Genomic DNA, 24,448 nt, shown 5'->3' with positions numbered 1-24,448 from the left:
TGGACAAAGACTGTAAAAACATATACTCTTAAAAAAGTTTATTAAAGTGACCACTAATCACAAAATGTATAAAAGTACAAACATACTGTAACCAAAACAGCTTCAGTTTGTCTAATAAATCTAAAAAAGGAAGAATATTCCATCAATCGGTGAATGTGTACAAAGCATTAGTCATAAAAAACAATAAAAACAGAATCATAATTGGTTCAATACGTAGAATAAAACCGCTGTTAGAAAATACTCATAGTAAGTCTATTCTTCCAATAATAAACTAATAACTGTGTAACAGGTTCATGGGCCTTTATGCTTAACTTAAACATTTGTCTCCTTATTATAAAACACCACATAAACCATAAAAACGCCACGCCCCTTTCCCCATCGGCGAGGGCAGTAGCACAATTTATCACAAACCAAATCAAACCAAATACTTTTGTCCGTCTCTATTTTGGAAACCTGGGCTGCGTCGGCGCGAAGCCAAACCTGGGCAATCTGCAGACGCCGCACGGACAAAGGTTCCCCGCCGCCGCGCTCGCCCACCGTCCCGGCGCCATCAGGGCCTCCACCTGGCCAGAGGGCGGCGCCAGCGCTGGGCATTTCCCATTGGACGACGCCCCGAAAGCCTCTTGACTCAGGAGGATCTGATTGGAAACCACCGGCCAACAACCGCCCGTTAGCAGCAGCATCGGCGCCGACGTCGCGCCCGTGCCGCCGATCTCCCCGAGCAGGCGGCGCATCTCCTGCAGCGACGACCCCAAGAGCAGGATGTAGTTCCTCGCCAAGACCAGCGTGGAGATTTTGGACAGTCTCCGCCCCGGGGTCTGCGCGGAGGCGGGGTTGGACGCGTACGGGACCATGACCTCTCGAAGGGCGTCCATGGCCACGTTCAAGTCCTGCATTCGCCTGCGCTCGCGGCTGTTGATCTTGCGCCTCAGCTCCTGCTGCTCGGCCGGGTCCAGGTCCCGCTGGGGCTTCGGGGCGCGGTGGAGGGCGACGATCGGGGCGTGGCGCAGGCGGGGGTCCAGGGCGAAGCCGGGGGGGCAGCGGGGGAGGCCGGGCGGGTCGTGAGGTCGCAGAGGGTTCATGGTTCAGATCGGAGAGGTCGCCAAAGAGAGGAACGCCAACGAATTTTGGCAATAACCGAGCGTGTCGAGGCTCGAAATATTCAGGCAAAATTCACACAAAAATGTCAGTTTGTTCAGAGTTTTTTCCTCTGGAGTTGTTCACGTTTTTTAAAAAGCCACATTTTCGCAACAAAAATCAGAGCGTTTTCCACGTCTGCAGAAAATTCCAGTTTGACGATAATTTTACAAAAAATGCTAGTGGGTGAAGTTGTAAGTCTCGCATTTGATACAATTCAATGCAAAACTGACAGAAAAAAATCACAAAAAGTTGAATAAAATGCAACAACAACGACGAAAAGTCCTTAAATCACGTGCAAAAATGTCCCAAAGAAAGACAAATCTCTCAAAAGCGTTGACCAGAAGCCTTCGGGTCGGTGAGAGAGAGAGAGAGAGAGAGAGAGGGGGACAGGGACGGGTGGGTTAGTTGTCTCCTGGTTTGATCTGGCGTCCACGGCTCAGGGGGACGGGTGGGTTAGTTGTCTCCTGGTTTGATCTGGCGTCCACGGCTCAGGAGAGTGTAAACTGAGCTAACGCGTCCCCTCGTGTCGCCCCAACATCTCAGCTCCTCCCACCGGCCGCAAAACAAACAGCTCGGCTTTATCCAGTCCCCGGCTCGTGACAGGTGCGCCACGTAACCCCAGGGAACCGCGAAAACACGCGGGACTAGATATATCACCGTGGAGACGAGCGGGGCCGAGTGACGGGTCAGATCTGTGGAGACGTGACCACGGTTGCGGCGAGAAAGCAAAAAAAAACACGTTTAACTCATTGCGAGGTAGATGTCGCACAACGCACAGTTCGGGCTAAAGTGGAGACCTCGTCAGAAAGGTTACGTAGTGCACCTTTAAGTATCAGCCATTCATAACTCATCAGGAGCCATTGATTGTTGAATTGTTCCGTTTTGATGGCCGATGAAAACGCTATTTTCTAACGCTAACAAACAAAACTGTGAATGCGAAATGGATTAAAACCGAGAGCATTCTGTATGTTTTGATTGGGAAATGCCCGTCGCTCAGTGCGTCGGCGCTAACACTGGGCACACGCACAGCTTCTACCTGCCAACATTTCGCTAACGGCTATTAACACGGCCTCGACGAGCTAATTCCATTTCCAACAAAGCCATTAAGCGGCCGTGAGGCTCTTAACTCCTGCTCCTTCAGCGGCAGGTACCGGCCCCGGCGCTAATCGTGTCAGAGAACGGCCTTGGCAGCGTCTGAATGCATCGCGCTGCTTTAAATGGACGGACTCGAGCTGGAGAGGAGAAGGTTGCTCATTTATTACCCGCGGGCCGCCGGCGGGCACAGCTCCAGGCTGGCACACACAAGCGCGCCAATTCAAAGGCCCCGGCCACAGGTGAAGCCGCCTGGGAGACCGCCAACCTCAGGCGTCGTCCCCCAACCCCGCATTGAGAGGGCATTGTGGAGGCAGGACCCGGGCAGGAAGGACAGCACTCCAACACCACAGAAAGCACCTTGTTTCGGGGCGAGCAGACGGGGCAGAGGAGGGCGGCCTGGTGGGCGCCGTTGGGGGAGCGGCGGGAGGGAGACGGGCGTCGGAGCGTCCGGCTGGCCGTGGGTGAATGGGCAGGAAGGCAGATCGAGCATGCACCTGCAGAGAAACAGAGTGAATGATGAATGAGAGGGGCCTTTCGGGGGAGAGAGAGGGGTTAGGGTCAGGTCATGAGGCGGCGGCGGCTAATTACAGCTGAAAGATGCTCAACTCACTGTCTGGAGTGTGAGTTCAGTTATAGTTTATAGTCTGTGTTATATTGGAATGTTTATCGACCAACTGTCGCTCTGAAATAGTGAAAGGAAGTTTAGACCTGGTTTAGACCTGGTTTAGACCTGGTTTAGTCCTGCTTTAGTCCTGATTTAGTCCTGCTTTAGTCCTGGTTTAGTCATTGTTTAGTCCTAGTCTAGACCTGGTTTAGTCCTGGTTTAGTCCTGGTTTAGTACTTTTTTAATCCTGGTTTAGTACTGGTTTAGTCCTGGTTTAGCCCTGGTTTAGTCCTGGTTTAGTCAAGGTTTAGTCCTGCTTTAGTCCTGGTTTAGTCCTGGTTTAGTCCTAGTTTAATCCTGGTTTAATCCTGGTTTAGTCCTGGTTTAGTCCTGGTTTAGTCAAGGTTTAGTCCTGCTTTAGTCCTGGTTTAGTCCTGGTTTAGTCCTGGTTTAGTACTTTTTTACTCCTGGTTTAGTCCTGGTTTAGCCCTGGTTTAGTCCTGGTTTAGTCCTGGTTTAGTCCTGGTTTACTCCTGGTTTAGCCCTGGTTTAGTCCTGGTTTAGTCCTGGTTTAATCCTGGTTTAATCCTGGTTCAGTCCTGGTTTAGGCCTGGTTTAATCCTGGTTTAGTCCTGGTTTAGTCCTGGTTTAGTCCTGGTTTAGTCCTGGTTTAATCCTGGTTTAGTCCTGGTTTAGTCCTGGTTTAGTCCTGGTTTAGTCCTGGTTCAGTCCTGGTTTAGTCCTGGTTTAGTCCTGGTTTAGTCCTTGATTAGGCCTGGTTTAGTCCTGGTTTAGTCCTGGTTTAATCCTGGTTTAGTCCTGGTTTAGTCCTGGTTTAGTCCTGGTTTAGTCCAAGTTTAGTCCTGGTTTAGTCCTTGTTTAGGCCTGATTTAGTCCTGGTTTAGTCCTGGTTTAGTCCTGGTTTAGTCCTGGTTTAGTCCAAGTTTAGTCCTGGTTTAGTCCTGGTTTAGTCCTGGTTTAGTCCTGGTTTAGTCCTGGTTTAGTCCAGGTTTAGTCCTGGTTTAATCCTGGTTTAGTCCTTGTTTAGGCCTGGTTTAGTCCTTGTTTAGGGCTGGTTTAGTCCTGGTTTAGTCCTGGTTTAGTCCTGGTTTAGTCCAGGTTTAGTCCTGGTTTAATCCTGGTTTAGTCCTTGTTTAGGCCTGGTTTAGTCCTTGTTTAGGGCTGGTTTAGTCCTGATTTAGTCCTGGTTTATTCCTGGTTTAGTCCTGGTTTAATCCTGGTTCAGTCCAGGTTTAGTCCTGGTTTAATCCTGGTTTAGTCCTGGTTTAGTCCTTGTTTAGGCCTGGTTTAGTCCTGGTTTAGGCCTTTTTTAGTCCTGGTTTAGTCCTGGTTTAGTCCTGGTTTAGTCCTGGTTTAGTCCTAGTTTAATCCTGGTTTAGTCCTTGTTTAGGCCTGGTTTAGTCCTGGTTTAATCCTGGTTTAGTCCTGGTTTAGTCCTGGTTTAGTCCTAGTTTAATCCTGGTTTAGTCCTTGTTTAGGCCTGGTTTAGTCCTGGTTTAGTCCTGGTTTAGTCCTGGTTTAATCCTGGTTTAGTCCTGGTTTAGTCCTGGTTTAGTCCTGGTTTAGTCCTTGTTTAGGCCTGGTTTAGTCCTGGTTTAGGCCTGGTTTAGTCCTGGTTTAGTCCTGGTTTAGTCCTTGTTTAGGCCTGGTTTAGTCCTGGTTTAGGCCTGGTTTAGTCCTGGTTTAGGCCTGGTTTAGTCCTGGTTTAGTCCTTGTTTAGGCCTGGTTTAGTCCTGGTTTAGTCCTGGTTTAATCCTGGTTTTACGGACTGACCCTGGAGATGTTCCACGGTGCAGCATTAAAACATGCTCCATACGGCACATTAAAAGTGAGAAATGATTCCACAAAATCATTTCTCACAGATTTGACCCTGAACCTCTGATTGAGAAACACATGATCCATGTGGTTTTCTCCAGTGGAATAAGAAATGTTCTGTTTTTGCCCCTCGGCCAAACAAACGTGTAAATGTTGCTTTTCTCTGAAGTGAAATCGCTGTGAGCGGTGACGCAAACTGGGGTTCACGGGCCCCGCGGATCCGGTTTCCATGCTCGACACCTGCACGTCTCCCGTCGCATCCAGAAGGGCCCCGGGGGTGAAAAGACGGTGCTGTCCCGTGCCCCCCCCCCACACACACACACACACACTTCAGAGCATCCGGCCAGGGCTTTACACGGGCGCAGGGCGGGTGGGGCAGGGCCGAAGAGTGGCGTCTTTATGGCTCGTGGGCCACCGTCCGTCTGGAGAGGCCCCTGGGTCCATAGAGGGGCCGCACCTGGAGCTTCAAAGCCCGGCCTGTGTGTCTCGTTTCTGGACGCCAACAGGAAGGACCCGCCGGCCAAAAGAATCCCGGAGCATCAGTGACACATGCAAACGGACACTACGGGCCCCCGATGAGAGGGGCCTCTGTGCAGGGGGACGCACGGACCACAAGGACCACCCGGACCACCCTAACCCTTTACAGGAGGATTGTTTTTTAATGTCTCAATGAAAAAATACATCAAACATGAAAAGTCTAATTTTTTGTTTTAAAAAAATCAACCCTTGTACAAACTCCAGCTGCAGTTACTGTGATGTTTAAGGATTTAACTTTTGCTTTATTTATTCAGCCGTGGCTGGAGAGCCGCGGCACGGTCAAATAGCCGCGCAGTTTCAGGGACCGCGGCATTTCCCTTATAGCCCTAACCCTAGCCCTAACCCTAACCCTAACCCTAACCAACTAACCCTAACCCTAACATTAACCCTAACCCACTAACCCTAACCCACTAACCCTAACCCTCTAACCCTAACCTCAACCCTAACCCACTAACCCTAACCCACTAACCCTAACCCACTAACCCTACTCTAACCCTAACCCACAACCCCTAACCCTAACCCACTAACCCTAACCCTAACCCTACTCTAACCCTAACCCTAACCCTAACCCTAACTCTAACCCTAACCCTAACCCTCTAACCCTAACATTAACCCTAACCCACTAACCCTAACCCTACTCTAATCCTAACCCTAACCCTAACCCTAACCCTAACCCTCTAACCTTAACCCTAACCCACTAACCCTAACCCTACTCTAACCTTAACCCTAACCCACTAACCCTAACCCTACTCTAATCCTAACCCTAACCCTAACCCTACTCTAATCCTAACCCTAACCCACTAACCCTAACCCTAACCTTAACCCAGCGCGGTCTAAAACGGCGCAGTTTGGTCCGCTGCTCTGCAGACACTGCAGACTCTCCCTATTTATTCATGAATCTCGGGTCTAAATGACGTCTACAGAGAATTATTCTATAAAAAAAGAAACTTTTTTTGTTCTTTACTGAGGATGTTTATGATCTTAATAATTGCAGCTTTGGCAGTTGGATGTTTGTGGTCTGAATGGGATTTGAACCGTTAACCCTCTGGTTTGTGGCTGACTCAAACCCGGTCCAAAAACTGGACTCAGTGCAGGACATTTTTGATTTGAGTCACAGTTTCAGATCAGGAAAACAAAAATAAATATGAAATGGCCAAATGTGGCCCACAGGCCACAAAGAATCTACTTTAAAACCAAAACATTTTATTACAACATTAAACTTTTAAAACTGAGAACTTCTCTCTCCCCATCTACCTCTCTCTCTCTCTCCTCTCTCTCTATCTGCCTCCTCTCTCTCCTCTCTCTCTCTCTCTCTCTCTATCTGCCTCCTCTCTCTCTCCTCTCTCTCTATCTGCCTCCTCTCTCTCTCCTCTCTCTCTATCTGCCTCCTCTCTCTCCTCTCTCTCTCTCTCTCTCTCTCTCTCTCTCTCTATCTGCCTCCTCTCTCTCTCCTCTCTCTCTATCTGCCTCCTCTCTCTCCTCTCTCTCTCTCTCTCTCTCTCTCTCTCTCTCTATCTGCCTCCTCTCTCTCTCCTCTCTCTCTATCTGCCTCCTTTCTTTCTCTCTCTCTCTCTCTCTCCTCTCTCTCCTCTCTCTCTCTCTATCTGCCTCCTCTCTCTCTCCTCTCTCTCTATCTGCCTCCTCTCTCTCTATCTGCCTCCTCTCTCTCTCCTCTCTCTCTATCTGCCTCCTTTCTTTCTCTCTCTCTCTCTCTCTCCCTCTCTCCTCTCACTCGTTCAGCCCCCACTCTCTCTCTCTAATGGGAAATTAACAGTTGCTCGTGACTGCTCTGCTCTTTTCTCTGGACAAACAGGTGCAGATCCCTCTAAAGCTGTGGCCCGAGCCCCCCCCCCCCCCCCCCCCCCCCCCCGAGCCCCCCCGAGTCCCCCCGAGACCCCCCCCGAGGACCCCCCCCCCCGAGCCCCCCGAGCACATGAGAAGGCTACAAGCTGTTAATAAGGTGGAACTGATGGGCCGGAGGTGGGTCTTTGTGTCTCCCAGCATGCTCCGAGGCGGCTGGCCCGGGACAACTGCAGCGTTGGGGCCAATGGGAGAGGGACATGGAGCCTAAACACCCGAGTCAATCATTCTTCAAATAAGCAGCAGATTCATGACGGGTGAGTGCGGGTGGGCCTCACATCAAGGTGGGAAAGTAAAGACCGATGACAATGACAAAACAGTCAAAAAAAAGGAAATTAAACAAGATATGCAGAAAAATAAATCACATAAATCACATGCAAGAGTCTGTTTTACACGGGTTTGGTCTGAGCCACGCCTTGTCCCGATGTGGACTCGGTTTGGTTCTGTTTTAGTTTAAGTTTTACATTTGCACGTTCAACACATTCACCTTTCAACTAAACCTGAAACTAAACCTGACCTGAAACTAAAGACTTAACCAGGACTAAACAAGGTCCAGAAGAGGACAAAATGCACAAACTAAACCAAGTTCAAACCTAGTCTACATTAGGGCTCAAACTGGGCTCAAAGTGGCTTAACGAGGACGTGTCTTCATCTGGTTCTGGTTTGCATGTGTGATGTGTGGATATTGTATGAAATATAAATCTGCATTATTCATTTTATCAATTAGAACTACGGGACAGACAAAATATCAAGGTGAGAAAATATTCGCTTTGAATAAACAAAACTGAACGTGTCATTTGAAAAAAGGCTAAATATATTTAGTGTTTTTACAATGGAGATATTTGTTTTTGTCTTTTACAACACTTTTTACCTGTCAGAAATTCCACACAAAAATATTAAAATCATTAAATCATATGAATTCAGAAAAAAATATTCTGAAATGTGTAACAGTGTCTTATATTCAAAACAGGGGGAAAACTGTCAAAAAAGCAAAGATATTTTAAGACTTTATTGCTCTTTTTTAGATCGCGTAGATCTGAATTTTCTTAATATTTGATGGCTAATTGTGTACGCTAATCTTTTTTTTTTTAAACGTTTAAAATTATGATTCAGAATTTGATTAAGCTGCTGCTGTTCTTTCTTTTTTCATTGTGCACGGACCAAAAAGTGCCTTGGGCCAATCTCATTATCCATCTTAAGTGTCATAAGTGTCATTCTGGGTATTTAGCGGCAGTTAGCGGCTGTTAGCGGCGGTTAGCACGACGTTAGCACATGTTAGCGCAGTGTTAGCGGTGAAAGTGGGGGTCCGCCATCTGCCTTTGGATAAAACCGTGACCGTTTCCTTCAGGCTTCACGCCCTTTTGGCCCCGCTCTCCTCCCACTCCTCCCCCCGCTCCCGTCCCGGGCCGGCCGCCACAAAGCATGCTGGGAAACACAAAGGCCCGCCTCCAATCGATCAGTTCCACCTTGTTAACAGCTTGTGATCTTCTCATGTGTTTGTGCAGTGACAGTCAAAGGGGAAACTGCGGCTTGTTTTAGGCTGTTTTCACTTTTTAGTCCCTTAGTTTGCTCTGGTGTTTCCACGATTAATCCACTAGTTGTGACTCAACGATAAAAAATAATTGCAGTCATAATTGTTATCTGGAGACAAAAACATGTAATAAATAAAACATTTCAGCTTTTCATTAATAATAAACTTAATAAAACAAGACGGCATTTTTAGTTTCATCATCCATCTTCTTCCTCTTTTCCGGGGCCGCGGGGGCAGCAGTCCAAGCAGGGACTCCCAGACTTCCCTCTCCCCAGACACTTCTTGATGACATATTATGCTTTTTCTGGTATTCAGCATTAAACTATAGCATAAGTACATCACATTTGCCTCATGTGTCGGCCTGGTCCACGTCTAATGTCGGGATTGTTCTGTTAAACCCACAGTTCAGTTTCACACAGTTAAATGACTCGGAAACATGTCTAAAAGGCTAATTTTGCACTGTTAACAAAATATATATTATTATTATTATTATTATTATATACCATATATATATATAACGCTCACCTCACCCTCCGCAGGTGGTCTCTGTTTATCCCCTTTCAAGCTCGGGTCCTCCAGAGGCCCCTGGGAGCTTGAGGGTTCTTCAGTGTCTTTGCTGTTCCTGCACTTTTCTGGACCGAGATGCCTGATGTTTTTCCTGGATCTGCTCAAGTCATTCCTCCAGTTTGGGGGTCATTCCTCCAGTTTGGGGGTCATTCCTCCAGTTTGGGGGTCATTCCTCCAGTTTGGGGGTCATTCCTCCAGTTTGGGGGTCACTGCCCCACAAAATGAATGACATGAGGTCTGTGTCATGTGCAGAGCACCAGAGCACCTTGATGACAAATGGGCTGTTGGAACAAGGAGAAATGGGCGATAATAATAAATTGAATAATTTGATAATACATTATTTAAAAATAATAAATAAATAAGTCAAGTAAAATAAAAAATATAAATAATTAATTGAATATATTAATTGAAATTTAAATCTAATATCTGTCCATGATCTCTCCCTCCTCAGGGATTACACAGATCTTGTTCTGTAATAAATGATTCAGTATTTTCCTGTCATTGATTAAGTGTCTCTCGAGGAGCTGTTTCCTCTCCATTATCTCCGTCTGAATCTGTCACGTCGGTCGTCCATCAAACTGCCAGCACCTTCACAGGACACAACCCCAAAACCAGCCTCCACGGACGGGCAAAAACCTCCGCGGCTCCACCCCCCGGCCTCCGCGGCTCCACCCCCGGCCTCCGAGGCTCCACCCCCCGGCCTCCGCGGCTCCGCCCCGCGGCCTCCACGGCTCCACCCCCCGGCTTCCGCGGCTCCACCCCCCGGCCTCCGAGGCTCCACCCCCCGGCCTCCGAGGCTCCACCCCCCGGCCTCCGAGGCTCCACCCCCCGGCCTCCCCAGCTCCACCCCCCGGCGTCCGACTAAACCAGATCTAGTCCAGTCACAACTTATCAGCAGAGGATTTTTGTTGACTGAGGAGTTTAATCTAACGTGTATCGCTCTAACGTATAAATACACAGTTTACTCGTACGTTTATGTCGTTTTTCGCTTGATCTCTTGTCGTTTCTTGACTGCAGTTCGGGTCAGACGCGTGGAGATACTTGATGTGTTTTCATAGCTTTTGCGACGTCCCGTTTCGTTCGATTAATCGGTTGATAACGGCGTGTCTTTAATCAACCAAAGCCGTACGACACAAACCGTCTGGAGAATGTTCAGAGGTTTATCCTTCTCTTTATTTCTGCCCGTTTTAGGTGATGTTTACGGTCATTTCACGTTGGCGCGGTGCAGTTTTGGCCTGAACCGGGTCTTAACCGGGGTGAACCCAGGACTTTACCCGGGTCCAAACTCGGGTCTCGTCCTCTCATTACGTCCGTCTGTCACGTCCCTCGTCCATCAAACTCAGACCCCGGCTTTTAGACTTGAACCCGAACATAAAGAACGTCTTGTGTTTGAGAGTAACTTTGGTGTCTGAATCCATCTTTGTCAGTGGTAAATAGCAGAGTTTATAGGGTTAACCAGCGCTCTCTATTAGCCCGGTTCAAATCCCCAGGGGCTTTGTTTCGGAGTGGGACATCTGCCACAACAATAGACAATCGCGGCGTTTTGCGCGTTGGGTTTGGAGACGTTTTTATTGAGGTCTGACTGTCTGGAGGAATGCGCTAAGAGTTGTTTGTTCAGCGGATCTCAAAATGTGGCCTCGGTTTAAAGTGACGTACGACGGGTTTTTACGATCTTTGGTATATTTGTACCTGTTGTACACGTAGATGATAGTTTTACACCGATCGAGCCGGTATGTGTGGAGAAAACGTTGACAAATCTAGGGGAAATGACAGGAAGTGACATCACACCAGGGACATTTCATCTCATTCCAGACAAAGTTTATGCAGAATTTACACAAAGAAACCAACTTTTTTGACTCTCCAAATATTATTCATCAAAATTCGTCGCTCTATATTTTTGTGACACATGAGATTTTTCCCAGTGTTTGCTGGGTAATTTCCTAGTGTGATGCCATCAGTTACAAACTGGAAGTGAAATTATAAACTTAAAAAATGTACTATTCTGTGACAATTTTTTTAATCATCTTTAACAAAACTCTAAATATATTTATCTTAAGTGCGTTTTAGTTCAATGAGTCGTCCGACCTGTAGGGGGCGCTTTAAATCCTGGTCTGGGACGTCTTGGTCCAATGTTTTGAAATAATTTCAAAGTAAAAGAGCAGTGGGCGGAGATTTCCTGAGTTTTGTCCCGTTCATTTTCACCCGTGGACCTTTCACAACAGAGGCCAACCAGCCATGTGTTTACTAATGTTTTAGTAACTTTGTGGTTTATTTAAGTTTCACAAACAGATTTTGAGCGCAATTTTAAGTCCTGTGGTGTTAATGGAGACAAATTATGCAAAATTGTGGGCTTTAATGAGCGTTTAATCTTCTCAGCGTTTCCTTGTCATTACCGTATTTTCGTTTTTCATATTTTTGGCCGGGGCGCGACTTATGCTTATACTTATAATAATAATAATAATAACTTTTATTTATATAGCGCTTTTCAGTGACCCAAAGACGCTGAACATAATAAAAAAGGGGGGGTATTTACAGACGGGGGGGACAACACGTACAATACGCATTAATATACAGATAAAATGAACAAGACAGAAGAAGTAGAGAGAAAATGATGGGGATGTAACAGGGGGTAGAAGAGTAGGCAATGGGGTAGAGGAGGCTAGGGGAGGGGGAGGTCATAGGCTTGGGTGAAGAGGTATGTTTTTAGGCAGGATTTGAATGTTGTGAGTGAGGGAGAGTGGCGGACAGGTTGGGGGAGGGAGTTCCAGAGTCGGGGTGCTGTTCGGGAGAATGCTCTGTCGCCAAAAGTTTTGAGTCGGGATGTTGGTGCAGTCAGGGTGAGAGAGGAGGAGGATCGGAGAGCTCGGGTGGGGCGGTGGGGGATGAGGAGGTCAGACAGGTAGGGGGGGGCAAGGTGGTGAAGAGCTTTGAAGGTGAGGAGGAGTATTTAAAGTTTATGCGCTGCTTGATGGGGAGCCAATGGAGAGAGCGGAGAACGGGAGTGATGTGATCACGGGACCGGGTGTGGGTGAGGAGGAGGGTGTGGGTGAGGAGGCGGGCAGCGGAGTTTTGGACCATTTGGAGTCTGTGGAGGGAATGGGAGGAGATGCCAGTGAGGAGGGAGTTGCAGTAGTCGAGGCGGGAGGAGATGAAGGCATGGATGAGGGATTCAGCAGCGGGGAGGGTGAGGCAGTGTCGGATTTTGGCGATGCAGCGGAGGTGGAAGTATGAGGTCTTGTCGATGTGGCTGACATGGGGAGTGAAGGAGAGGGTGGGGTCCATGATGACACCGAGATTGCGTACCAGGGTAGAGGGGGTGATGGTCGAGGTGTCGATGCTCAGTGAAAAGGGACCAGTTTTATTGAGAGTGGATTTGGTGCCAATGAGGAGGAGCTCTGTTTTGTCACTGTTCAGTTTGAGGAAGTTGAGAGTGAGCCATGATTTTATTGTAGAGATGCAGGTTTCAATGTGGCTGAGGGGAGGGTTTTGGGTGGATTTGGTGGTGAGGTATATCTGGGTGTCGTCAGCGTAGCAGTGAAAGTCCAGGTTGAGTTGGCGGAGGATGTGACCAAGGGGGAAGATGTAGCAGATGAAGAGGAGGGGGCCGAGGACTGAGCCCTGGGGGACCCCCTGCGTTACTGGGGAGAGGGTAGATGAGTGACCGGAGAGGGAAATGATACTTATATACTTATACTCCGGAGCGACTTATATGTGATATTATTTATTATTTTCACACTTGCAACTGCATTTCATACTCCAGAGCAACTTATATATGTGTTTTTCTTCTCTATTATGCATTTTTTGGCTGGTGCGACTTATACTCCGGAAAATATGGTCGTTTCCTCAAAGTTGTATTTTAATAGATTCCTGCACGTTTGAGTTGAACCTGTTTTTTCCTGCAACCGAGGCTCGAGCGCCTGTTTTCACATTCCTCCTATCCCCGCCCACTTCCCCTCGTACTGAGTTGGGATTCTTTGAAAATGTAAGACTGCAAATGGTTTACACGTTGGGTTGAAAAATGATCACTTTTACGATGAACAAAAGGCATGTAAAACGGTGATCTACTCATGTTTACGTTCTAGAAAAGAGTCTAAAATGTGTCCTTTAAGTCACGACGCAGCTGATTGTCTCAGACAAGCTAACTCTCAATATTCATTCTCTAACTAACCAGGGATGTCAAGGTTATTCTGTTAATCGATAAACCGGGATTGTTCAGGTCACAGTATAATTGTAAGGACCAAAAAATATATATAATCGTGACAATTTTTGAAACACAATTGACTTTTTAGTTCGATCTACCGTCTGAAAAATATGTTTAAAATATAAATAACATTCTTTATCCGGCTGTTTTTGTCACATTTAACTTTAATCTGTCAATCAGAAAATTAAATTCTGTAAAGCCGCTCACAAACTCACGCAGGAACACGGGAATGAACGAAAAGGACAGATTTCACCGTTGTTTGGTCTCGATAATCGTGAATAATCGATAAATCGTGATGTTCTTTTTCCCACACAATAATCGTAACGCTAAACTTTGATACGGTGACGTCCCTCGTTATAACGCCATGTGATTAAAAGCTCGTTAAAGTGGATTGTACTGGGCCACTATAAGAGCCGTTTGCACAAAAGGATGAAAAACAAAGTTACCTTATTTAGAACCCACTTGAGAACCCCATCTTCAACGACCACTGTGTTTACTAAAAATCTGATCATTGTCTGATTTCTGGAGTTATCGGATTACGAGAACGCCGTGTGAAAAACACTTACATCAGATTTTGGAAACGCCCGAGTGACAAAGACAAAAGCGACAGCAAAAACGTTCAAAAGTTGACAAGAGTTACACATTTCCAAAGGTGTTTCGTGCAAAAACGGCACGTGTTGTCCGGACAACGCGCGGACAACGGCACAGACAAGGTAAAGCAAGGCCTGGTTAAACTGTGTTTCTGTCTAAATGTGTCTAGAGCCATGGCATCATAATGATGGTAATATGATGGTAATAAGAGGTGGATTCATGCGGGTGGGACTGTGTATGACCTCACTGAAGGCCCAAGCCCCAGACCCACGGCCCGACACTGATAATAACAACAGTAGGAACTACGTGTGAGGTTGAGGATTTATTTTGGGATTGGGCGTGGTTTCAAAAAGGACAGAAATACTGACTTGAAACTGAACCAGGTGTAGCAGGACGGTCTATTGTCCACCTGCAGGCAATGACGGAGGTGAGGGCGCCCTATAAAAGGAGGGTCTGTTACGTTGCCCGACATCTCACCTCTGACGTCAAACAAAGATGGCAGCTCACAGAGCCGCAGACTGGGCAGCCGAAGGATAGTGGCAAACTAGTGCTACTTTCAGCGTAAAGCGTCGTAGCCTCAAGGTAGTTTAGCTCACACCTGGTGATTTGAATCTATCGTACTTTCTGCACTATTGTGTCGTGGGACTTAACTCGTCCGTGTTCTAGGCTCGGGTGTCTGCTTGTGTTGCGTCACTCTGGTCCTTAACTCAGGAGCCTAACGTGCCTTTCATCAGCGGTAAGCGGCCTTATACAGCCGTCAGTCATGTATTCTAAACTACAGCTTATAACGCGTGGTTTGTGTCTCCAAACGCGCTGCAGGCATAGAATGTAACATCGTGCGGTCCTCCCCTTCTTCTTCTTTTCTCTTCGTCTCCCTTCCATCTAAGACTATGTGATTAAATGATCTGGGACTATTTATGTGTCACGTTACAGTGAAGTGACAACGCTGGATGTAAAATGTCAAACTCATCTGAAGTGTAACATGTGATAAAATATGTGTTTTAATTTATCAAATTAACTTAACTATGATTATGCAGCTTAATAAATGTTCACCCTTTTTGTATCTTTGTCTCTGTCCAATTATCACAGTCCTAACTTACCTGTGTGACCTTTATGACACGGGATTAAATTAGTTTGAGGGTTCCCTGTCCCTTGCTCTAAAAACAGGGTGTCGTTGTTGTACATGTGAAGCAGATACTGTGGGTACGAAGACGGCTCGACCGCTCGTGATGTCACACATGGACTAAAGCGTGGGCCAGAAATCGACTGACCAAAGGGAAACCAGGATTACACAAGATACACAAGAGATAAAGTGAGCCAGATTCTGTCAATAAACAAAGGCCAAGGACAAAACCAGGGTCCAGACCAGGACTTAACCAGGACTTAACCGGGTTCTGGACCAGGACTTAACCAGGACTTAACCGGGTTCTGGACCAGGACTTCACCAGGACTGCCACTCCCTCGTGCACATGCCACTCCCTCGTGCACATGCCACTCCCTCGTGCACATGCCACTCCCCCGTGTGGACTGATACAACACACACGTGTGTTTGTTTATTAGCGCGACGGATCACATCACATCTCTCGTCTCCCGTAGATTTCTGTCTCTTCTGCGTCAGCTCGAACTGTCTTTCTCCGTCTTCATTTTGTCCTGTACACTGAGGGAACTATATTATGATAGATCAATGCGCTTAGACACGCGGAAACATGGGGACGAGCCACACGCGGCTGCAGGTGAGCGGTAGGTGCGTTTTATGATTGATACGTGGCAGGACTAATGGGCCGTCCTCACCACGAGGAAATAAGACTCAGATATGGGCCAAAATTATCGTCCCTACAGTCCTTTTTTGGACATGGTTTATTTATTATTTTTTTCGCATTTGAAGTGAGAAAATGCTTGTCTTTCTTTACCGTCTTTTTAAATTTATTTTTAAGTAAAGCAAGACATTTCACACTTCGTACACTAACCCGTTCCGTTGGAAAATCTTAATTCAAGAAAGTCAAAATACATACGCAAATCAAGATGAATCCAACTGAAGTCAAGCTGTTTATTATTTCATTTATTTCATTTTTCCCCAGTATAAATCAAGTCATTAAGTCAGGTAATCTAGAGTTGTGTTTGGCGTGTTTTTGAGCGAGAGTACTGTGGAGTACTGTGGAGTACTGTGGAGTACTGTGGAGTACTGTGGAGTACTGTGGAGTACTGTGGAGTGCTGCAGTACCAGAATAGTACTGACCTCCTGCATGTCGTAGTGATGCGGGGTAAATGTGGGGTTCAGAGATAGCTATGTGGAAATGTACTGCAGTGTTATGGTTTAATAAGTACCTCTGTGAAGAGGCGGGGAACAGAAAGTACACAAACCTGTTGATCAATACTGCCGTTTACAATAAAAATACTGATCTGCATATGACATGTTTTATTAGTATAAGTACCAGAAAAACCATGACGTGTTCTGAGGTGGTGTCCTCACATGTGCAATACTGTCATATTCATGTGCAATACTGACATAATCATGTGCAATATTGTTATACTCATGTAATATATTTGTATATTTTAAGGAAGTTTTTATGATTCCACTGCAGTTCCTAAACTGTGCCGCAACACTGGAATTTCATCATTGTGGGACAAATAAAGGTTATCTTAACTTATTTATATTATATATTCATTATTATTATCTTCATTTGCAATACTGTCACATTCATGTGCAATACTGTTATACTCATAATAATAATAATAACTTTTATTTATATAGCGCTTTTCAGTGAGCCAAAGACGCTGAACATAATAAAAAAAAGGGGGGGTATTTACAGACAGGGGGGGGACAACACGTACAATCAGGGCCGGCCCAAGCCTTCAGGGGGCCCTAAGCGAAAAAAATGTTGGGGGCCCCTCACCACGTCATCAGAATCAGTTTTATTGCCATTGTCAGTAAACAATTCACATATGGGAACTTTTTTCAACGCAAACAAAGCACCAAAACTCCAGGGCGTCCGTTTGCCAGTTAGTTTATTCTCAGCACTTCACAAGCTCAAATATTGATAACTTAAATCCCACAATGCAACTTGGTATTCCGCTGACATCACCTCTACTCCCTGTACAAATAACACACGTCCCAGATATGTTTTTGGGCGTATTTGTGGGCGTTAAGGGTTGACAGCCACATTAGCACATTAGTTTAAATTAATGAACAGGGGGGGGGTCTGGGGGCCAGAGATTTTCAGACCTTTTTTGGGTCTTCTGGTGCATTTTAATGTGGTCCAGCCGCTAAAGTAAGAGTAAAATGTTGAGGTTGTAATGCTATAAAATGATGATGTGATAAAACTGTGCCAGGAGAAAATGATTAAAGCCAGTTATTAATACATTAGTGTACTTAATTACTCAATACAATATTGGTTATGAAAATAATTATGGTCAAATTGATTCATTTTAACTGAAAATGTAAAAGTAATAGTTATCCTTACTAATTTATCTTTTACTGCTCCCAACTGTTCCTTCTTGCCAAAGTGACAAAACAAGTTATATTAAATTAAACAAATGGCATAAGCATTGCTTGATTAATAATTAACACTGATAAAACAAACATGTTATTCCCAGAGAATGAACAGAACGAGAAGTGAAGGTCCAAACCCAGCTATAGTGAAGAGACTGTGTTTCTGTAACTTTGCCACATTTATATAAAAATATATAGTATTATTCTATAACAGACGTAATCATAATATGTCTGGTTATTTTTCACTATCAATTTATTATAATTTATAACAAATAGTCTAATGATGCTTTTTAAATACATTTAAATGTTTTATTGCTCTATTAAAAGTGAATTACAATATAAATGTTTGTTCTGATCAGAACATCACACACTGGACTCCTGCGTGAAACAATGCTGCGATGTGATTGGCTGATGGACCTTACACGCATAAACCTTTACATTCCTCTCATTGCACTTTAAGAAGTCAAAGTAAAACAGACATGACGAGTCACGATTGCTCTCACACATGGTGATGTGAGAGAGAGAGACGCAAACTCAAACCCGCTCATCTCTAACTGAGGCTGCACAGGGGCCCGGGACAGGGGCCCGGGACAGGGGCCGCACACTGTTCACTCCAAAGTTTCACGTCAGAGGTTCTGGACGAGACGGGGCTCGTCCGGACCGAATCTCCGCCTCTTAGTGACCCGGGGCATAGACGCCCCTCACCGGCCTCACCTGCAGCTCACACGGGCTGGTGTAAATGTGAAGCTTATTATCTTTCATTCAGACACATATTGTGCGCGGAGCAGAGCTCTCGTCTCGCCTCCAGTCTGAGCGAACTAACGTGACAGAATCGTGTTGTTTCAAACAGCAGCATTAACCGTCTCTTTGTAAGAGAAGTTCAATACCTGGAAAGTGTTGTTGAGTTTGCAGTTTCTTTACATCGTCAAGAAGTTTCTTCTTTCGTTTTTCGGCATCGGGGGGATATATTCCTCTGGACATGATGACCACGTTCTGTTGTGTTTATGTTTTGCTCTCGTTCTGCTCGCGCCCAATCAGCGCAGGTTTGGTGTCTTGGTTGCCAGATTGTCATTACAAATAAATGCGGTTTGTGCGTTATATGTTACCGCTGTGTGCGCTGCCGCGCCAGCAGCGCTACTACACTAGTGCCTTGCACTTCGCATAAGACGGGTTGCCAGATTGGGGGCCCTATTAAAGCCTCGGGGCCCTACGCGGCTGCTTAGTTCGCTTATAGGCTGGGCCGGCCCTGCGTACAATACGCATTAATATACAGATAAAATGAAGACAGACGAAGTAGAAAGAAAAAGATGGGGATGTAACAGGGGGTAGAAGAGTAGGCAATGGGGTAGAGGAGGCTAGGGGAGGGGGAGGTCATAGGCTTGGGTGAAGAGGTATGTTTTTAGGCAGGATTTGAATGTTGTGAGTGAGGGAGAGTGGCGGACAGGTTGGGGGAGGGAGTTCCAGAGTCGGGGTGCTGTTCGGGAGAATGCTCTGTCGCCAAAAGTTTTGAGTCGGGATGTTGGTGCAGTCAGGGTGAGAGAGGAGGAGGATCGGAGAGCTCGGGTGGAGCGGTGGGGGATGAGGAGGTCAGACAGGTAGGGGGGGCAAGGTGGTGAAGAGCTTTGAAGGTGAGGAGGAGTATTTTAAAGTTTATGCGCTGCTTGATGGGGAGCCAATGGAGAGAGCGGAGAACGGGAGTGATGTGATCACGGGACCGGGTGTGGGTGAGGAGGCGGGCAGCAGAGTTTTGGACCATTTGGAGTCTGTGGAGGGAATGGGAGGAGATGCCAGTGAGGAGGGAGTTGCAGTAGTCGAGGCGGGAGGAGATGAAGGCATGGATGAGGGATTCAGCAGCGGGGAGGGTGAGGCAGTGTCGGATTTTGGCGATGCAGCGGAGGTGGAAGTATGAGGTCTTGTCGATGTGGCTGACATGGGGAGTGAAGGAGAGGGTGGGGTCCATGATGACACCGAGATTGCGTACCAGGGTAGAGGGGGTGATGGTCGAGGTGTCGATGCTGAGTGAAAAGGGACCAGTTTTATTGAGAGTGGATTTGGTGCCAATGAGGAGGAGCTCTGTTTTGTCACTGTTCAGTTTGAGGAAGTTGAGAGTGAGCCATGATTTTATTGTAGAGATGCAGGTTTCAATGTGGCTGAGGGGAGGGTTTTGGGTGGATTTGGTGGTGAGGTATATCTGGGTGTCGTCAGCGTAGCAGTGAAAGTCCAGGTTGAGTTGGCGGAGGATGTGACCAAGGGGGAAGATGTAGCAGATGAAGAGGAGGGGGCCGAGGACTGAGCCCTGGGGGACCCCTGCGTTACTGGGGAGAGGGTGGATGAGTGACCGGAGAGGGAAATGAACTCTTGCCTGTTGGTGAGGTAGGATGTGAGCCAGTCAAGTGCAGAGCCCTCAACACCCAGTTGGCGCAGCCTTTGTAGGAGGATGGAATGGTTTATAGTGTCAAAGGCTGCGCTGAGGTCTAGTAGTAACAGGATGTTGAGGGCCCCGGAGTCTGCAGAGGTGAGGAGATCGTTGAGTACTTTGACCAGGGCTGTTTCAGTGCTGTGAAGTGGGCGGAAGCCAGATTGGAGGGGTTCATAGAGCTTGTTTGACTGGAGGTGGGTGTGAAGTTGGGCGGCGACGATGCGTTCCAGCGTTTTTGAGAGGAACGGCAGGTTGGAGATGGGGCGGAAGTTGGAGAGGTTGGCGGAGTCTAGTGTGGGTTTTTTGAGGATGGGGGTGATGGAGGCCAGTTTGTAGATGGAAGGAACATGGCCGAGGGATAAAGACTGGTTGAAGAGGGTGGTGAGATGGGGGATGAGAGCAGGGAGGCAGGCCTTGGTTAGAGTCGTTGGGAGGGGGTCGAGAGAGCAGGTGGTGGTTTTGGAAGCGGTGATGAGGTCTATGATATGAGAGGAGTTAACAGAGGAGAAGGTGGTGAGGGGAGGGAAGGGTGGGTGGTCAGGGAGAGGGGGGGGGGCAGGGGTGGGGGTGGTGATGGAGTTAATGGAGACGGCAGTCATGGAGCTGTTGATTTTGGAAATTTTGTCATTGAAGGCAAGGAGGAAAGAGTTGCAGAGGTCAGGGGAGGAGGGTGGAGTGATGTCCGGTGGCTGGAGCAGCTTGTTGACGGTGGAGAACAGGGTGCGAGGGCTCCGGTGGGAGCTGTTGATGAGGGTGGAGAGGTGGGCAGATTTGGCGGCTTGGAGAGCGTCACGGTAGGAGGAGATGTGTAATTTGAAAGCTTCGGTGTGGACAGTGAGGCGGGTTCTTTTGAGGAGTCGCTCGAGTTGGCGGCCAGTCTGCTTCATGGTGCGGAGTTCAGGGGTGTACCAGGGGGCGGGGTTGATGTATGAGACGGAGGAGGTTTTCCAGGGGGCTAGGGAGTCAAGGGAGTTGGAGAGGGTGGTGTTGAGCATGACGGCATAGTCGTCGGGGGAAGAGGGGGGGGAGTCAGGGGGGAAAGCAGAGGATATGAGCTGGGAGAGCGTGAGGGGGTTGACTGACTTGATATTGCGGTAGGTGATGGTGCGTTTTTTTGGGGTTGTGGGGCGAGGGTAAGGGAGCGGAGAAAAGGATGCAGAGATGATCAGAGAGTGGGAAGGGGAGGGGGTGGGGCTTAGATATGGGTAGGAGAGAGGAACAGACTAAGTCCAGAGTGTGGCCTTTGGTATGGGTGGGGAAGTCAATATGTTGGGTGAGATGGAAGCAGTCCAGGAGAGAGAGGAAGTCGGATGTCAGTGGGGCGTTGGGGCAGTCAATGTGGATGTTGAAGTCACCAGTGAGTAGGAGGCGGGCAGAGAGAGAGGATGCGATGGTGAGGAGTTCAGACAATTCAGTGAGGAAAGAGGGGTGGGGCTTTGGGGGACGATAGATCAGGATAGCGGTGATAGAGTTGGGGAGGGAGAAGGCGAGGTATTCAAATGATGAGATGGATGGAAGGTTGAGGTTCAGTTCAGTGATGGATGTAGATTTTTTATGAATAACAGCAAGACCTCCCCCACGCCCGGAGAGGCGGGGTTTGGCAGTGTAAGTGTAGTTGGAGGGAGTGGCTTGGTTGAGAGCATAGAAGTCCAGGGGCTGTTGCCATGTTTCACAGAGGAGAAGCAGATCAATGTTATTGTCCAGTAGCAGTTCAGATATAACAGGTGATTTGTTGGAGAGGGAGCGGCAGTTCAGCAGTGCAAGGGAGATGGATGGGGGCGCGGAGATGGATGGGGGCGCAGGGGTGGGGGGGCGGAGGTTGCTGAGGTTGGCAGTGCGGCAGGTGGGGGTGACGGGGGGGCGAAAACTAGTCCAGAGTGAGGGGATAGGTGAGCCGTCGTTGGAGTGTTGGTTATGGGAGAGACCAGAGCCCCGGTGGATGTAGCGGGGCAGGCGAAGGATCCCAGCTGAGCTAGCTGCAGAGGCAGCAGCAGCTGGGAGACGGTGGTTATGGTTGAGGAGGTGAAGGTCAGCAGCGGTGTAGGTGAGTAGGCGAGAAGTTGGTGGAGCGGTGGCCTGGAGGCGCGGGAGTGATAGTCCGAGGAGGAGATGGAACGTAGCAGCAGATGAGAGTAATCCAGTTAGTATGTTGGCGGTGGCTAGAGGCTGGTTAACTAGAAGCTGGTGGGCAGAGAGTTGTGAAAAAGCAGCAGTGGACCGGGTGTTGAAGCTGGTGGAGTGAGTGGCGTTGGTTGCCCCAGACCTTGTCTGCACGGCAGGGAGGCCCCGCGATACCATGACGGACCTCAGCAGGTGTTAAGCCAGCTGTTAGCTGGCGGCTAGGGCAGTAGATAGTCCAGGAGTGAGGGAGGAGATGAGCGATGGACGGTGCAGTAATGTCCGATGAAGTTAAGGAACAGGGATGTAGACAGAAGACAACACAGAGACGCGGGAACAAAACAAAACAATGGAAACGACTAACAAAACAAAGACGTTGGGACAGAAGCGGCAGTCCACATACCAGACGCCGGCGTTGCTCTAGCCCAATCAAGACGCATTTGAGTCCAGTTTTGTGACCAGATCGCCCCCGTCTGTGGAGCGGGGAAAGCAGAGAAACGGGGCTGTACCTTGGTTGTATGGGGCTGCTTTTCTCCGGGAGGAGCCGGTGCCCCATTCTCCGTGTCTGCTCCTGTGGCGGGCTGGGGCCACACCTTCGCCCAGGTACAGACTTCCGGGGCGGCGGGTGCGGGAGCGCGGAGCCGGTGTTCGGGCGTGGAAACGCCGGTGCAGCGGAGGAGAAGCGGAGCCGCGTGCGGCTCGTGGCGGTGCGTGCCGCTCGTGGTGGAGCCGGTGATCGGACACGGAAACGCCGGTGCAGCGGAGGAGAAGCGGAGCCGCGTGCGGCTCGTGGCGGTGCGTGCCGCTCGTGGTGAAGCCGGTGATCGGACACTCATGTGTGCAATACTGTTATGTTCATGTGCAATACTGTCATAATCATGTGCAATACTGTTATGTTCATTTGCAATACTGTCATAATCATGTGCAATACTGTTATGTTCATGTGCAATAATGTTATACTCATGTACAATAATGTCATAATCATGTGCAATACCGTTATACTCATGTGTGCAATACTGTTATGTTCATGTGCAATACTGTCATAATCATGTGCAATACGGTCATAATAATGTTTAATACTGTAATGTGCAATACTGTCAAATGTATGTGCAAATCTGTTATATTCATATGTGCAATACTGTCATATGCAATAATGTTATACTCTTGTGCAATAGTGTCACAATCATGTGCAATACTGTTCTACTCATGTGCAATACTGTCATAAGCATGTGCAATACTGTCATAATCATGTGCAATATTGCCATGTGCAATACTGTTATACTCATGTGCAATACTGTCCATATAACAGCTGTAAATAAGAGTGTGTCATTTTCCTATTATTTCTATTTACATTTATACTAGATTTAATACTAGATTTTTAGACTGGATTTTCCTCTTTGTGGGACAAATAAAGGTTCTCTTATCTCATTTATATTCATGTAAAAATAAAACTGTAAAATAAATGTTTGAAAAAACAATCAATAGTTGAGTGGTTGAAATGAAAGTGCACTTCACCTTTACCTAAATTCAGCCTTAGTTACATAAAGCTCTGGGTGAAGTCCAAATGTCAATCAAGATTAAACATCCACAAACGTGTCCTTGACAGTGAACTCATTCTTCCTCTATTTACACTATTTAAGAGCGGACGCAGCTCAGATATTTCAGTCAAACATGGACAAGGCTGCCTGTTTGTTCCTGCTGCTGCTGACCACCTCCGTCCTCTCAGCTGAGGGGGACACCTCCGTCCTCTCAGCTGAGGGGGACACCTCTGTCCTCTCAGCTATCAGAGATGAGCTCAAAGAGATGAAAGCTGCTCTGGATGAGCTGAAGATGGAACATCTGCAATCAGACAAACAAGGTAAACCTTTTTTGGTGCCACCATGTGCCACTTGGTGGCACACGGTGGCACATGGTGGCACACGGTGGCACACGGTGGCACTTGGACTTTCTTCTACTAAAAAAAATTAAAAGTAACCAATTTTGTTTCTTCTGCAATAGTTACACAAATACATATCTCATGTTGTTTTGCCATCACTTGGTGTCTCATGATCTATCTCTTTAGATAAAAGGCATTTTTCTATTAAAACTGTGTATTTGTTGTCAAGAACAAAATAGTTGTTTTTTACTCTAAATTACTTATTTCTAAGGATATACTATATCTTATTATTATAGTATTGTAGGAGCCATATGTGGGTTTTTGCACGTGCTTAGATACGAGCACGACTCGACTGTGTTTGGGGGCGGCACTAACATGTGTAATGTTAATTAGTGAGAGCGCTCACCTGTGTTTATTGGCTTGGATAATGGCGGCGGCTTGAGCAGGAAGCAGACTTTGTTGACCGTTACCATTTATTTTATAGTCATGTTACGTTTTGTTACATTTTGTTATCGTTATCATTTTTGTTCTTCATTCACGTTCTACGCCTTAAGTTCAACTAACCCCTAACCCTAACCCCTAA

General features: G+C 47.3%; 1 protein-coding gene across 1 annotated transcript; it reads right to left on the bottom strand.

The window, feature by feature from the left end:
* Window positions 1-440: 440 nt before the first annotated feature.
* Window positions 441-1,082, bottom strand: olig1 (oligodendrocyte transcription factor 1). The gene has a single exon (XM_072444085.1). It carries the CDS (start codon window positions 1,080-1,082, stop codon window positions 441-443), a length of 642 nt encoding a protein of 213 aa, XP_072300186.1.
* Between the last annotated feature and the right edge of the window lie 23,366 nt (window positions 1,083-24,448).

Source organism: Eucyclogobius newberryi, unplaced genomic scaffold, assembly GCF_026437365.1.
Source record: "Eucyclogobius newberryi isolate DKJ021-1_F unplaced genomic scaffold, fEucNew1.0.hap1 SCAF_14, whole genome shotgun sequence".
Lineage (NCBI taxonomy): Eukaryota > Metazoa > Chordata > Actinopteri > Gobiiformes > Gobiidae > Eucyclogobius > Eucyclogobius newberryi.
This window is presented reverse-complemented; position numbering and strand designations above follow the sequence as displayed.